The sequence below is a fragment of the Pipistrellus hanaki genome (genome assembly GCF_964339955.1).
Source record: "Pipistrellus hanaki genome assembly, chromosome: 3".
NCBI classification, from domain to species: Eukaryota; Metazoa; Chordata; class Mammalia; order Chiroptera; family Vespertilionidae; genus Pipistrellus; species Pipistrellus hanaki.
Window position 1 is genome coordinate 75,391,475 of NC_140505.1, and position 15,300 is coordinate 75,406,774.

Sequence of the window (15,300 nt, forward strand, 5' to 3'; positions counted from 1 at the left end):
ACACCCACCCCTGAGGGATCCCACACTGTGAGAGGGGGAAGGCTGGGCTGAGGGACCACTCCACTCCAGTGCATGAATTTTCATGCACCATGCCTCTAGTACAAGAATAAGTCTGTTTCATGTACTCATACAGGTAAACCTACTTTTGTCCACCCTACATGTATGGCAGAAATTGCAACATGTGCTTCCATTAGCCATTGTCCCCTTCCTCCTTACTGTGAGAACTCAATTTTATTCTGGAGCGCAAAGGGTCCAGCCAAAGTAGGATATTTTCCATTTTCTTTGAAGGTGGTCAAGTCCACATGTAACAATTCTGCAGGTAAATATGAGTCTGCTGAGGATCTTTGGGCAAGGTTTGCTTTCTTAATCTAAAGTTTTGAAATTCATATATATATATATATATATATATATATATATATATATACACACACACAATATATGATGGCAGGAGCAGTAGCAGTCATCTTAGACAACCATCTAGGAAAAGCCAATCATATCATAGAAACTCAGGCTTGACAGCCTTCTGAACTGGTACTGACAAATACCAAAATCTGGATTTTACTCTGTGTGACAGGAAACCTCCATTTATTTAAGATAAAGTTGGGTCTGGTTTTCCGTTCCTCACAGGTTGACACAGTGTCTAACTGACACACCAGGCTATTATTGTGCCTGGGCAGCCTGCACTGGAGTGGCAGCAGTTAAAATGGAGAAAAGTGGGCCTGTCTGAAATGGGAAGCATCAGGACTTCCTGATGGCCCAGACGTGGGATTCGTGGGGGGAGATGACGGGTGTACAAATTACAGGATTTTGGCTCAAGAATTTATAAAAATGGGATGGAAAACCCAGAAGAACAAGTTTGAAGATTAAAATCAAGAAGCCAATATTTGACATTTTCCAGTTGAGGCACCGTAGAGTGACATATGAGAGTCATCTCCACTCCTGTGGTTCCCATGAAGTGGGATTTCCCTCCAGCACTCCTGGCCTTGCTCCAGCCCTCCATGTTCTCCTCTGCCAGGGATGTAGCAGCCGGCCTGGAGAGACACGCATTGCCCCTTGGTCCTCCACCTGCACCTACAGGTGCAGGCTCCAGGGGGAAGGCCTGTGGCCGGGTGCTCACCCTGTCAGGAAGGCTGAGCACCTGGCCATTCTCCATTTCTGCTGCAGATCGCAACCTTGTTTCCCAATTTGACTTTTCTCAGTAATGAAATGCAGAGGTTTGGATCCTTACACACTAGCCTTCTTTGTCTGGCACTCAGTGGTTTCAAGCCTAGGCCAGCTTATACGTGTATCATGTTAGGCAGGCACATCGTATCCTCCCAGCCACAATTGAAACCTTGTTTTAATGAGTGCTTCTTTCAACAGGTATTGCCAAAGAAAACTAAATTTATCCCCTTTTCTAATATGCGGCTGCCTTGGTCATCATCGTTAAGAGTTAAGGGTTCAGTCTTGCCCCTGGGGCAGGGCTGTAAACTGCATATAAATGAGAATTTATTTAGAATGGATGCCAGTGATCATCTATTGCTTGGGCATTTGGCTTCTTGCCTTAATTTTACAGGAATCAGGAATCATATTATTAGAACTGTGTGGCTTTTCCCTCTCTCCCTTTTCTCCATTACTAATTCACCCTTCCCTTCCTCTACCCACTAATCCATTCTTTGCTTCCCTCCTTTGAAAGGTGGTATCAATATTAGCGTTCTTTATCCTCCCCCTAGTGGCCCTAGCTTCAGGATTGCTGGGCATTCACAGGAGGGTAAAGGGCATTCCTCATGATGGGGAATGTGGGGAAGCTTGTCTGATAGTGGCCTGTAGGAGGCAGAATAGGTAAAACGTTAGATCTCCCAGGTTGGCCTCACATTGGAAATTAGGCCACTTATCAGAGTTTATGTTTGGGAGTTTCTTAGATAATGTTTTACACTGCCACAAAAAAAATGGTCTTTTGACAGCAAAGTTATATAAAACACTTCACATAAGATCCTGGTTTTTCTTGCCCCTTTCTATTCCCATGCTAACAGATATATTATCTCTTGGGTTAACACAGATGAGAGAGGTGCTAGGCACTTTGGCACATTATATCACTGACAACAGCACAATCCCAGAATGAATATGTAAATCACGGTCACCCTCCAGTGTGGGACCCTGCATCTGGTGTGGAATGGGGAACGGAGCACGGAGCACGGCATTGTCACTGTGCCTTTCAGTGGCTTTTACCAGCGAGGGAACATCGGCAGCTGTGATGCATTATGCTGCCGTGACGTTAACTACAGACACAGACAGAGTGCCCATAAAAATATACGCCCTTTTTTTTAATAGAGCCTTGGGCAATTACCTTGACTATTGTTCTAAGAGAAAGCCCCATTTACAATCCTTCAGCAATTTAGGACACAGACATGAAAAATCACCAGCATTAAGTAGTTAAAGCAATTTGCTTTCCAAATGAAGAAAGGACAAAAATAAATAAATAAATAATACAGCAGAAAAGTCTCTGCTCCTGAGTTGCCCCAGTTGACAGTCAAAAGCTCACCTCAAATAAAGGATCCTGAGGAGGAGTTTTCTGACGATACCTTCTTCCTAAACAGAGCCCAGGGGCAATGTGTTCAGAGTCTCTTTCTATGGTCAGCACTAGGAGGACATGTGGGGGGCGGACAGCCCACAGATGTGGTGTGGGCTATGGTGGGCCCACCTGGTGGCCGGGCTGGGTGTTCTGAGGAAAGGCTACAGAAACGTTGCTCACCTTGAGAAGTAAGCTCTCAGGGCAGGTCCGTGTTCCTCCACGTTGCCACAAAACATGAAATAGGTTATGAGGCTTGCCATTCGATATGGAGTAAAAATGGGAAATTATTGAACTACTTACCCCCAAATGAAAAAATAAAATGAATACAAAAGAAAAAGCAAAATCACAACAAGACAAATGGCCCCCAAAATCTTACTTACATTGAGTGAGGATTCCGGTTAAGGCATTTTTAAAATTCTCCTTGGCTTCCTCCATCTCTTGCTCATGGGTGGCCTTTTCGTTCATTAACCGGCGGACGTGGCTGTTGGCCGACTGCACCATGGAATAGAACTGGTTTGCGGAACGCCGATTCACTTCTCCGCGTTCAATCCAGGAAAGTAACACTGTGATAGCCTCTGAAAACTTGCTATCATCTGAAAACAGAAAACCACAAGTACAAATCATGCCAAGGCAAGAAAATACACTTTACGTTGGTACCCCTCAAAAGACAGAGCTTGAACCATCCTACTGGATTCATTTTCAGAATTTGACACATTAGTTCTCCTGAGACTAATCATTCTATCATCATTTAGCTTTCTGTTCCCATCTAGCTCCCTGGCATCATAGACATACAAGAAACAACACCCTCCTATCCACCAACTTGCAGAGCTCAGTGTTAGACCTGTTCTGGGCATTCCTTATAATTACATACAATTTCATTCTTCCCCCAAACCCTGATTTCTCTTTCTTAAGCCTGGCTCAGAAACTGATAGTCACCTATATGGACTCCACTTCATTTCTTTATTCTTTGATCAGAACTAATTATATAGTGATACTAGTTTTTTTTTTTTTTTTTTAACTTATAGAATCAGCTGAGTTAGTGTCAAACTGAGGAAGACAGATTAAAGCACTATAAAACTGGTTGTAATATAAGATATTATTCCCAACATGGTAGTAAGAATAAATCAATTCTTGTTCTACTACAGTTCAAAATTAATTTTACTTTAGGTTTAGTATAACATACTTGAGAGGGCTGAAAAATAGAATATTTCCTTGATTTCAGCAAAAGAGGTCGTGGGGTAGTCAGTGTTTGCTTAGGAGGTTACTGAAAGCCTATCTGAACCTGGTTTAATGCATGTGTGTTAGGGGGATAGGAGTGGGGAAAGAGGTTCCACTGGTAAATATGTAATAAAGTTATTTCAAAGAAAACAAATGGGTTTGTCTGTTTGGAATTGGTTACTGGGACAGACCTGTGTTGTATGGCTTAGAGGTGGAGAAAAAGCATGTTTGTAGGTAGTTAAGTTAATTGGAACTGGAAGTTACATGTCAGTTATTACAACATTAATCAATCCTACTGCTGAAGACTCATTTGCATTTTCCAGGTAAATTTAAAGGGTGGAGTCTTTTGGTGGTATTTTTCTACCCCTGGAAAATGTGATTTAAGAAAAATATTCTACATTTTTCAAATAAAATGGGTAGAGTCTGAATTCTAAATATAAGGAGCAAAATTAGAAGAGTCAGATTCTTACTCATTGACAAATAGTGAATGCCTACTATGAGCCCTCCCCTGGAGGAACATCAGAGACATCCTTATGAATTGTGTGTATAGATGCATATAATATATATTACTATATAGAGTTTACATATTAGTTACAGTGTTTATATATATATATACATATATATATTACTCATCTATATGTACACATATGCATATACACATATATACACATACAGACATCTATATATACAAAAGCCTAAGCGACTGAATGACTGAACGACTGGTTGACCAGTTAACCAGTCGCTATGATGCACACTGACCACCAGGGGCAGACGCTCAAAGCAGGAGCTGCACCTTGGTGGTCAGTGTGCTCCCACAGGGGGATCACTGCTCAGCTGACCCACCCATTCCGGAGGTCCACCAGGCCGGTGGCAGCCACTCCCTCCCTCAGTAGTCCTGCAGGTCCAATCTCCTGCCAGTCATTGACAGACCAGTGGCACTGGCATGATCCCAATAGCACCACCAATCTCCTGGAAGTTGGCCAAGGTGCTTCCCCTCCCTAGATGGTCCACAAGGAAGAAATGATATAACAGCGACCACCAGGTGGCTCCGGACAACCAGTGTGAATGTCAGCAGGATGGATCTGGATCCTGGGCCAGCAAGGGTATCCCACCACTCACCTGGAGGGCTGAACACATCCCTCTGGGGATGGGCACCAGACACAGGGCCCACAGGCCACCCCGCCAAGGTACCCCTCCTTCACAAATTTGTGCACTGGGCCTCTAGAATACATATACTGTATACACTCCAGATGAATGGATAGAGGGTGATTCATATTTGGTAAGGAAATTTTATTCTGCTATCTTATCTTATTCACCAGATGTTTTGGAGTCAACCATTGTTATAATTTTACCCATCATGCAAAAGCTGCATTTGTGGGGTGCTTCGTGAATTTTGCAGACTCCTGTAGAAATACCGTATCGTATTTTCACAGAGGCCACTCCCAGACAAGGCACAGCTTCATGAGGGTGGATCAGCCTGAGCAGTGCTTGTGGAGGGTGCCCTGCCTTTTCCAGGACAGAAGCGGCTATTATCGAGGCACTACTGACCAGCCACTCAGGCCTCCCCTGCTGCCCAGTGGCAGCCTGAGCTGGGGACCAAAGCTTTGTGCCTGTGCACACCTGCCCCCTCTGCCCTGGCACTAATGCCAGAGGAGATAACTGGCCTTTGGGAGATGCCCACAGGGCACCCTGCAAGTGAAAGACATTTTCTTTAAAATCTCAACCCACAGGCACAGAACACACTTGTTCAGCATCATAGCAGCTCACACAATTTTGTTAACTCTGGAATTTCTGTCTAAGTTCAACTCTCCGTGAACTTCAGCTGCAGTGATTTCTTATCTCATTTTGTGGACCTGAGCTGCTTGTACAAGATAAAATCCATCATACAACTTAACATTACATTCAGGCCATGGAAAGGCCCATAATTTAGCCTTATGTTTGTGAGAGACCCGCTGCAACTGTTACAGCCAGAATAAATTTTGCCTCCCTCACACTCTTTACCTCTCTGCCTGCCAATATATGTTAGGAGAATGGACCTCCAAAAAGACAGCTGAAATAAAACTAATGCTCATAAGAAATCTTTTTTTTTTTTGTCTCAAAAAATAACAGCAACAACAACAACAACAACAAAAAGAGGGCATGGACTTCTTGTACCATTTTTTCCCTTGCCTATGGCTTTCATCTCCATAAAACACAAGGAAAAAAAAACAAACACCTCAACTTGTTAGAAGAAGCAGTACTGTCCTATCTTTTCTTCTCTCGCAAACTGGTAGTTTTTCTCTCTTGCTTGTGGTCACTTAGCTCATAGATATCCTAATTTACTGTTAGAAAGAAAATATGTTTGCTTGAATTGTCTAAAAATCAAATGTTATTGTTTGTCACTCCTAGTCCTAGAGCATAAGCTCACAAACAGATTATTGTTCGCTGACAGTTTTTAGAAAGAGAAAAAACATTTTTAGGGTTGTGCAATTGCAAATATGCAATTTAAAAAGTAAGTAGGAAAGAGCCTTTCTAACATTTGAACAGATAATACTAGATAGTATTCCATTAGCTTAAAAGAAGTACATAGGTTTGAAAACTCCCAATTTTATCCTCATTTCTGAACTTTCTGAAACTGGCAGGCTGATGTATGATTGAAATACTGAGCATTCCAATTTAATGTAAAAAACATTAGGTAAGGCACTATTGGTAAGTAGTCAATATCTGTTGCACTGTAAGAAGTGATTTTGTATTAATCAAAGCTAGGCCAGTAACTCTCTGAATGGCTACCAAGGAGTACAGGGAGTGATCATTTTCAATATTTAACTGTTTTCAATATATATCTATTTTCAATAGCTAAATTCAATTTTGCATTCACTGCAAAGATCACTGAAAAATAGAAAACAATATAAACTAAACAGGATTTAGATTGCAGGATTATTTTAAAACTATTCACTTGAAAAGAAATTAACAGTGTTCATAAAAATAACATCAGACACACTTATAAGAATTCCAAGTACTTCCTATGAGCATGTTTAGGCACAACACTGAACATGGGTGCAGATGTGCTTTTTCCAACAGTAATAATTTGGAATATTGGTACAGTATTGTGAAGTGACTATGGGGAATTTTCTCATTAAAAATTGACCGATGTTTTGTAACCAGGGTCCTTACAATGTCACACCTGAATTTATCTCATATGTTTTATTCCTTAACTAGAGACCTGGTGCATGAAATTTGTGCATGGGAAGGGGGTGTCCCTCACCTGGCCTGCACCCTCTCCAATATGGGACCTCTCAGGGGATGTCCAACTGCAGGTTTAGACCTGATCCCTGCAGGACCACTGGCTCCTAACTGCTTGCTTGCCTGTCTGCCTGATTACCCCTAATCGCCCCTGCCTGCTGGCCTGATGCCCCTAACCGCTCCCCTGCCAACCTGATCACCACCTAACTTTCCTTTGCCATCTGATCACCCCCAACTGCCCTCCCCTGCCAACCTGATCCCCCCCTAACTTCTTGCTTCCCCATACTGACCTGATCTGACCCCTAACTGCTTGTTCCCATTCCGGCCTGATTGCCCCTAACCTCCTCTGCCTTGGCCCCTACCACTGGGGCTTTGTCCGGAAGGACATCTGGAAGATGACCAGTCGATCCAGTCTAATTAGCTTATTACCCTTTTATTAGTATAGATTTGCATTTTCCCCTTCAATCCATCCCACCATCTCTTTGTCACACACCTCTTTGTTAGATGCCTGGCATGCCTTCCTGTTTTTGCACATGCTCTGCACTGGTCCTAGGCCCTCACACTCTGGTCCACTGGGCTATCAGTCTTTGCTCCAGATTCAGCATAGATGCCTTTTATAAAAGAAGTTTTTCAGTAACTTTAAGATGAATTAGGTGCCCCTTTGCCATGTTTCCACAATTCTCTACATATCCTGCTATTAAAGGATTAGTCATTTTGTACAATAATTATTAGTTTATGGATCTGTCTCCAGTTTTGAGAGGCTAATATCAGAATAAAACTTCCAGAAAAAAATATGCAGTCTGCTGGTTACTCTGAGTTTTTCCCTTTGAAATCTATCTACAGGGTGGGGCAACAGTAGGTTTACAATTTTTTGTATGTACAGCTGTTTGTATTATAATTAATAATGCAAGAATAAACTCTGTGTTTCATATACTCACAACTGTAAACCTATTGTTGCTCCACCCTGTTTATTTCATTACACTCTATTTCTAATAGATTTGCAGTGATGAACACTAGACAGCTCCAAATTCAAAGTTGGGAAACATTAGTTGTCAATAAACATTTTAATTTCACGATAAAGAGTATTTCCACATTGCTTATCAGAGACAAATGGCACTTAAGCTGGCTGATTCTTTTATCCTTCAGGCCTCTGAGGTCATTACCATTGGCAATAAACGTTAAGGGTGATGTCAGATAATCACACAGAAGCACAGCCTCTACAGCCAGGCATTAACCAGCTTATCAAATGGCTCGAAAATCTTTTTGAAAGCATTTTTAATTCTGAGAAGGCAATGACCATTTTTAGTTTTGTGAAGACAAAATAATATGGTGATTATCTATCATACTTCAATGTCACTTCCTGAATCCATACCCATCTAATTTCAATCTCGGTTACTTCGGATTGTCAACCTTCCTCCCCTCCCCTCTCTCCCATGTTTATTGAGCATGTTGCACAAGGTAGGTGTTAAAAAATCACAAGTGAATAAAGCTTTGCTATTCGAAAACCACAAGCATGAGCCTCCTTTGGGAGCTCGTTTGAAAATGCAGACTCCTTCTTGGGCCTTCTGATTCAGAACCTGCATTTTCTTTCTTCCAGGTAATTCATATGCACATTAAAGTTTAAGAAGCACTGGAAGAAAGTGCTTAGTGAAGCCAGGGAGCCCATCTAAGTTCAGAGATCATGAAAACCTGAAATGGGAAGTTGTTGCTCGCATATTAGAGAATATTAAAAAGATTTGATGTGATTCTTAGGAACTTTGAGAATTCCTGTCCCCAAACTCCCTACCTCTTTTAAAGAATAGCTGCTAACCATCTGCCATCTCTATACTGGAAGAAAAAAGTTGGAAATGGGCCTAGGGGTTAGTGCAGGCCCTTTCAAAGGAATGCTGGACACAGACCAGAGGCCCCTCTCCATTGCCCCTGGGTGATCTGATCCTACATGGGAGTGAACCTTAACTGTTTTTGACTAGGCTATGTTAAAATGCGGTAGGGAATAGAACATAAATCATGGAAAACTGATACAAATGCAAATAATTCTTCTCTATAATAATGCAAATGATTTGACCAGTAGGAAAAATAAATATTCAGAAAGCAGATTCTTTTTTGAACCAGTTCTAACTCCTTCATTAATTGAAGTGTTAAATAGAATCACTGGCTTGTGGTCATTTAATATTTGAAAGGCAGTCATGATTTCACTGTCATCATGCACCTTAGCCCCCACAGAACTTCAAGCTCCACAGGGGCGGGGCCCAGGCTGCATCCAGTCTGAAAGCCCAGGGTGCAGCACGGAGCCCAGGATTCAGCAGATGGGCACTTGGTGAAGTTTTAATCAAACTGATGTTCGTTAAAGAAGGGGGAAGGAATCAAACTGGTAAGTAGCTATTTTCTCCCTCTTTGTGTGCAGAGGCTGATCTGGGCCTAAATTTCAGAAGAGCACATGGGATAAAAGTCAGGCCATGATAAAATTCTGTGTTTCATATATTCACAACTGTAAACCTATTGTTTACACAGATTGCTTTTCCACTTCTTTCTGAATATGAAAACACTGGTGGTTGTAGTACCCTTATTTATGACTGGGTCTATAGAGGAGCAACAAGAGGGGAGATTCCAGATTGAACACAATGTATTGAAAATGAGAAGCAAAAAAAAGAAGACATCCTATAGCATTTTTGTTTTCAAAGACACGGGACACACAGACACGTTTACACACATGTACACACACACAATGGTATGTCTATACAGTGTCATTGATTTCTGGCTTCTGTGATAGCTGGAAACAGTAGTTCACAGTGTATAGTCACACATTGGTACAAGGAGAATGGGAATTCCAAGATGCTACAACTGCCACTACCATGTTTTTAAAATGTCACTGTTTCTCCACACATTGGGCATCCCTACATGTCTCCATTTTCTGGCTACTCAACCAGCAAAAGGGGTGGTAACCTTAACTGTCCTCCAAATCTTGAATAGCATAAAAGGCTATATACATAGCATTCCTTTCTATCCCCAACACACACACACACACACACACACACACACACGTGCCCTAATTAATTAGTACCTGTAAAAATGTGAAAACTAAAGGGGGGCAGTATGAAAATACACCAATTATTCCTGCTTTGGAGTCAAGAAAAATGTTTCTAAATGAAACAGCATATATTCCTTTTATGAAGGTGAGTAATGATTGAAGTGATTTGCAAACAGGCTCCTGTGTCCTCAGAAGGAAGTCTGGCTTTTAGCTAATGGAACTTCCACTTGGCTAATAGTATTATTGATTTTTACATTCTTAGAATCATAAATAGTGGCAGCCATGTCAGCACAATGCTGGCACCACGTCCACCCTCTCTCCCCCTGGCAGTCAGACACTGGACCACTCTGTATGCAACCCAGAGTCCAGCCCCCTGGAAATTTGGGTATTGACAAATTTCTCACAACACATTGGGCAATCCCAAGGGCACTGTTTGCCAAGCTTTGTCAAAACTTCACCTGATGCACAGGAAAAAAAACAAAAAACAAAAAAACCTCTCCATTTCATCACATAAAGATTATGTGAAGCTTTCCAAACTATGGAAAATACACAAAATATTTTAAATGCTCTTGCTAGGAGAGATCCTCAGTGAATTAGGATATAATCTCTCCTCACTGTTTGATCAATGTCTTCCTTCCACAGTCTAAACACAAGGTTCCTCCAGGGGTGGATGGTCTGTGTTAGACAGTGAAATTCATTATCTTGTCTGCCTGGTGCTACTGTTTCCAATAAAGTGTAATTATGGTGTTATTGAGCTCCTTCTCACTTTCTCGAAGCCCTGCTATAAACTTTGGTCTGTAAGCACTTCCCAGTCAGTCTTCATTAAATTGAATTGTCTCAGAACAATGTCTACTTAATCAGCAGGACGCCTGCTAATTTTCTTTCTTAGAATTTGTACCAGCCTAACAGACACTGGAGCTCCATGCCTTAGGTGCTACCCAGTTACACCTCATTGTTTCTTCTGACTTCAGAAGGCCCTGTGGCCACTGAGTGCAGGTTTACTCTTCCCAGAAGATTCCTCTGCCTCACCCTGCAGTGGCCAGGTGGGGTGCCTGTCTCACTGGGAGAGCACCCTGCACTTGCCACTGCAATAGTGGAAGTACGGAGTGCTTTGTAAATTGCCTCTATCACTCAAAAAACTCCATCTAAGTGAGGTAGATGCTCATATCCTGTTTTCTTTTCCCACATGCTCAGCACAGAGCCAGGCATATGGTAAAGAGCTGGACAGATACTTGTGGAGTGATTGGAATAATGGCTGAGTGCACATCACTTCCCTGACTTTTGGCCGTGGGTCATGCCTGGTAGCACTGTTGGCCAGAAATGCAACATGCTTATAGATCCAAATAGCTAAGAAACAAAGAAAGCGAATAGTTGACTGAGAATATATTACATGCACAGTTTTAGCACTGAGCTGGATATAAAATGCATTGTTGGTTGTAATGAAGACTTGGCCTATACAGATTTTGTTGGATTAAACCGATTTTCAAAAAGAAAATTGTAAGAATAAGCAAGTACGATGTGAAAATGGAGAAAAACATGTTTGTACTAAACACAAGATAGTAACTTTTCTCTAGAAAAAAAAATCCAAGTAGGTGTTTTCAGATTGCTTTTCCACTTCTTTCTGACCTAGACTTCTTTACCTTGGACTTGACTGATTTTATATCCCCATATCAATGAAATCATCTTCAAGGAAACAGTTTCCTTGGCTCCTCCTGTCTGGCTTTGCAGCATTATAAGGAGCATGAGTGGATTTCATCTCTGAGGCAGCCAATTTCCTAAGCAATTAAATGCTGTTTATATTCCAAACTCTGTGCTTGGGTTGAAATCATCAAGCTTGATATTACCTGACTGTTGCCTAAGATGTATCCCCAGCTAGTTTATTCTACTGTAACTGCCATCTATTAAAATTTCCAATCTGTTCTCTCTCAAGGGATCACACGGTACATTTTAAAGGTGCAGCTTCTAAATTCTGCAAATTGTACTCATATATATATTCTAGAGGGCCGGTGCACAAAATTTGTGCATGGGGTGGGAGGGTGTCCCTCAGCCCAGCCTGCACACTCTCTAACCTGGGACCCCTTGAGGGATGTCTGACTGCCTGTTTAGGCCTGATTCCAGTAGGATTGGGCCAAAATGGGAAGTCGGACATCCCTTTCACAATCCAGGACTGCTGGCTTGCCCCTAACCACTTCTGCCTGCCAGCCCAATCACCCCCTAACCACTCCCATGCCAGCCTGATTGATGCCAACTGCTCCCCTGCCAGCCTGTTTGCCTCTAACTACTCTCCCCTGTAGGTCAGGTCACCCCCAAATGCCCTTACCTGCAGGCTTGATCACCTCCAACTGCCCTTCCTTGCAGACCTGGTCCCTCCCAACTGCCCTCCCCTGCTGGTCATCTTGTGGCAGCCATATTGTGTCCACATGAGACAGCCATCTTGTGTGTTGGAGTGATGGTTAATTTTCATACTACTCTTTTATTAGATAGGATAGAGACCTGGTGCATGGGTGGGGGCCAGCTGGTTTGCCATGAAGGGTGTCTCGGATCAGGGTAGAGGTTCCCTTGGGACATGGGGTCGCCTGGGTAAGGGGCCTATGGTGGTTTGTGGGCTGGCCACGTCCCCCTGGTGACCCAAGTGGAGGCCCTGGAATCTGGGGTTTATTTATCTTCTATAATTGAAACTTTGTAGCCTTGAGCGAAAGCCAGGGTAGTCCAGGGTGGGCGGAAAGCTAGGCTTCCTCCATTGTTGGGGCAACCCAAGCCTCCTGTCTCTCCAGGTCTGTGGCTGCCACCATTTTTGTTGGGATTTATTTATCTTCTATAATTGAAACATATAGTCTTGAGTAGAGTCCAGGGCTGGCCAGGGTGTGCAGGAAGCTTGGCTTCCTCCATTGACGAGGAAAACTAAGCCACCTGCTTGCTCTGTGGCTATAGCCATCTTGGTTGGTTTAATTGCATACTTGCCCCTGATTGGCTGGTGGGCGTGGCTTGTGGGTCTAGCAGACGTATGGTCAATTTGCATATTATTCTTTTATTAGATGGAATATCTATATATATATATATATATATATATATATATATATATATATATGCCTTTTTTTAAATATAGCAAGGCTTGCCAATTACTTTACCATACTGACATCCCAATCTGCTATCCTATCAGGAAGGGCAATGCAGGTTTCCTCTGGGTATGCATAGATACTCTGTGTTGGCTCCTTAAAAATAACATAATGTAGATGCCAAACTTCCTGAAATTCCTTCATGAGGTCACAGAATCAAGGTGATAGTTTTGTCACTCCTGGGAGTGGACATGGCAAAAGCAGATAAATACAGAATGCACTGAATCTGAAAGAAACATGTATTTGTTCCCAACTCAACATTCCTGGTTGAGGATGTTGCTCTTTCTCTTTCTGGCCACTTAATATGGCCTGGAGTCTGAATGGAAAGGTGAGAAGATGTATTTACATTTTATAGGCTTTTTATTAGAGGGACTGCCATGGCCTCTGCATCACAATGGGGCATTTCAGTGCAGCTACAGATTACTAGGGCTCCCAAGCCCAGAACAAGGGATGAGAGCTAGAAGCAGAAGTTTCTTTTTTGTTTAAAAATTATTTTTTTTCAAGCATAAAAAAACTATTTTGACTATCTTTCTAAAATAGGATTTGGGCAGTTGTTAGTACACTTCCTTTAATGAAAACATCCAATCCACTTTACACATTGACATTTAAGACACTGGCTATGCTCTCAAATACTCTAAGAACCAATTGCATCTCTCCCCTCATAAGAAAGCTCCAGTGGCTTTCCCACTGCGGATGGAATAAACCCCAAACGCAGCAGCAGCCCTCAAGCTTCCCTGTAGGGCTCGGCTGCTTTTCCAGCTTCACGGGCCTCTGGCTTTCACACAGACCTCGCGTCTGCCAGAGAGGGCCACATGCCTTTCTCCTTGGGTCTCAAATTCTCTCTGCTTCCTTCTATCTTTATTCTCAGGTCTCCAGCCTCTGACTAATAATGTGCTTCTACCCATTCTTTTTGCGAGGGGAAAAAAAAAATCTTGTGTATCCTGCAAAGTTCAAATTCGGCCTCCTCTCTGAAGACTTCCGTGACACCTTCATCAACAGTGTTTGCACTCATTCCTCAGCTCGCAAAGCACGTTGGTCATACCTTGAGCAATCATGTCACTGACTTCGTATTACAATCGTTTACTTGTAAGCACCTCTGTGTGGCCCGAGGCTGTGACCTGTGTAGCTCTCATTAAACCCTGACACGCCCAACAACCTGAGGACAGGCTGTTAAACACTCAGATGTTGCTCATGTCACACAACTTTGATTAGTAAAGGCAAAAAATTCACACGCACACCCAATCCTAATTTCCAGGCCTGGCCCCTCCCCACTCATTTGTAGTTCACTAGGGCAGGCAAGGAAGCCTCCACGTGTTTATCTCTGGTAGCATCAAACACAGAAAGGGAGGAACACAGGAAGCATCTGAAGAGATGAAATATGCACACTTCTAGTCCTGATTATCTGGTAGGTCTTAGGAGTGCCCCTTTACCTCCATCTCTGAAGCCAGGAACCCTAGTCTACATGTCTCTTTGCCCAGCACAGGGCGATATGGTTAAGGAAGGCCTTGTGAGGAGTCTGGGGTGGGTGGGAACTCTGCAGAGCAGGAGTTTCCACCCACTAGGCCCGCCTGCCAAGGGGTAGCCTGCCTTGGGGCCAGCGCTCATGGCTCTTCTGCCCTCTTTCCATGTTGAGTGGCAGTGCACACACATTCCCAGCCCACAGCGATGACAGCGCTGGAAAAGGGCAGAGCTCTGTCCCAACAGCAGGACCAAGCTCAGCTCAGCAGAGTCCTTCTTCCCAGTGACTCCCACTACACCTCCCCCTTCCCCCACTTTCATAGGGAATCAGCTCTTGAAGGAACAGAAAAACACACAGGGCTTCGGCGTTGAGGGGCCACAGCCTTTCTCTTTCACCGGGCAATGGCCTCCTACCTTTCAGCTTCTCGGCCAGCAGAGCAGCCTCGTGCTCCGAGTAGTGCATGATGGCCGGCGGGGAGGGCGGCCGCAGCCGGTCCTCCTCCAGCTTGCGCCGGTGCCGCTCCTCACGGGCGCGCATCCTCTGCTTGCATTCCCACTCGTAGAAGTCGTCCCTGGCCTGGGCGAAGTCCACGTGGAGGCGGCCAGAATCCTTCTTGTCCGTGCTGGACCCTAATCGCATCCGGTAGCCTGAAACCAATGGAAAGTCTGGTCACAAAGCAGTGGTCGCAGCACCAGGGTTTGGTCCA

General features: G+C 43.4%; 1 protein-coding gene across 9 annotated transcripts in view; it reads right to left on the bottom strand.

Annotated features, from left to right (window-relative positions):
• The window catches only part of ENOX1 (ecto-NOX disulfide-thiol exchanger 1), a 559,063-nt gene that overhangs the window by 137,337 nt on the left and 406,426 nt on the right, over positions 1–15,300 (bottom strand). For all 9 annotated transcript variants that reach the window (XM_084876551.1, XM_084876549.1, XM_084876547.1 and 6 more), the window contains 2 exons: positions 15,008–15,241; positions 2,932–3,144 (listed from right to left, as the gene is read on the bottom strand). In XM_084876551.1, the coding sequence (XP_084732677.1) occupies positions 2,932–3,144; positions 15,008–15,241 (447 nt within the window). The remainder of the gene's footprint in view (positions 1–2,931; positions 3,145–15,007; positions 15,242–15,300) is intronic.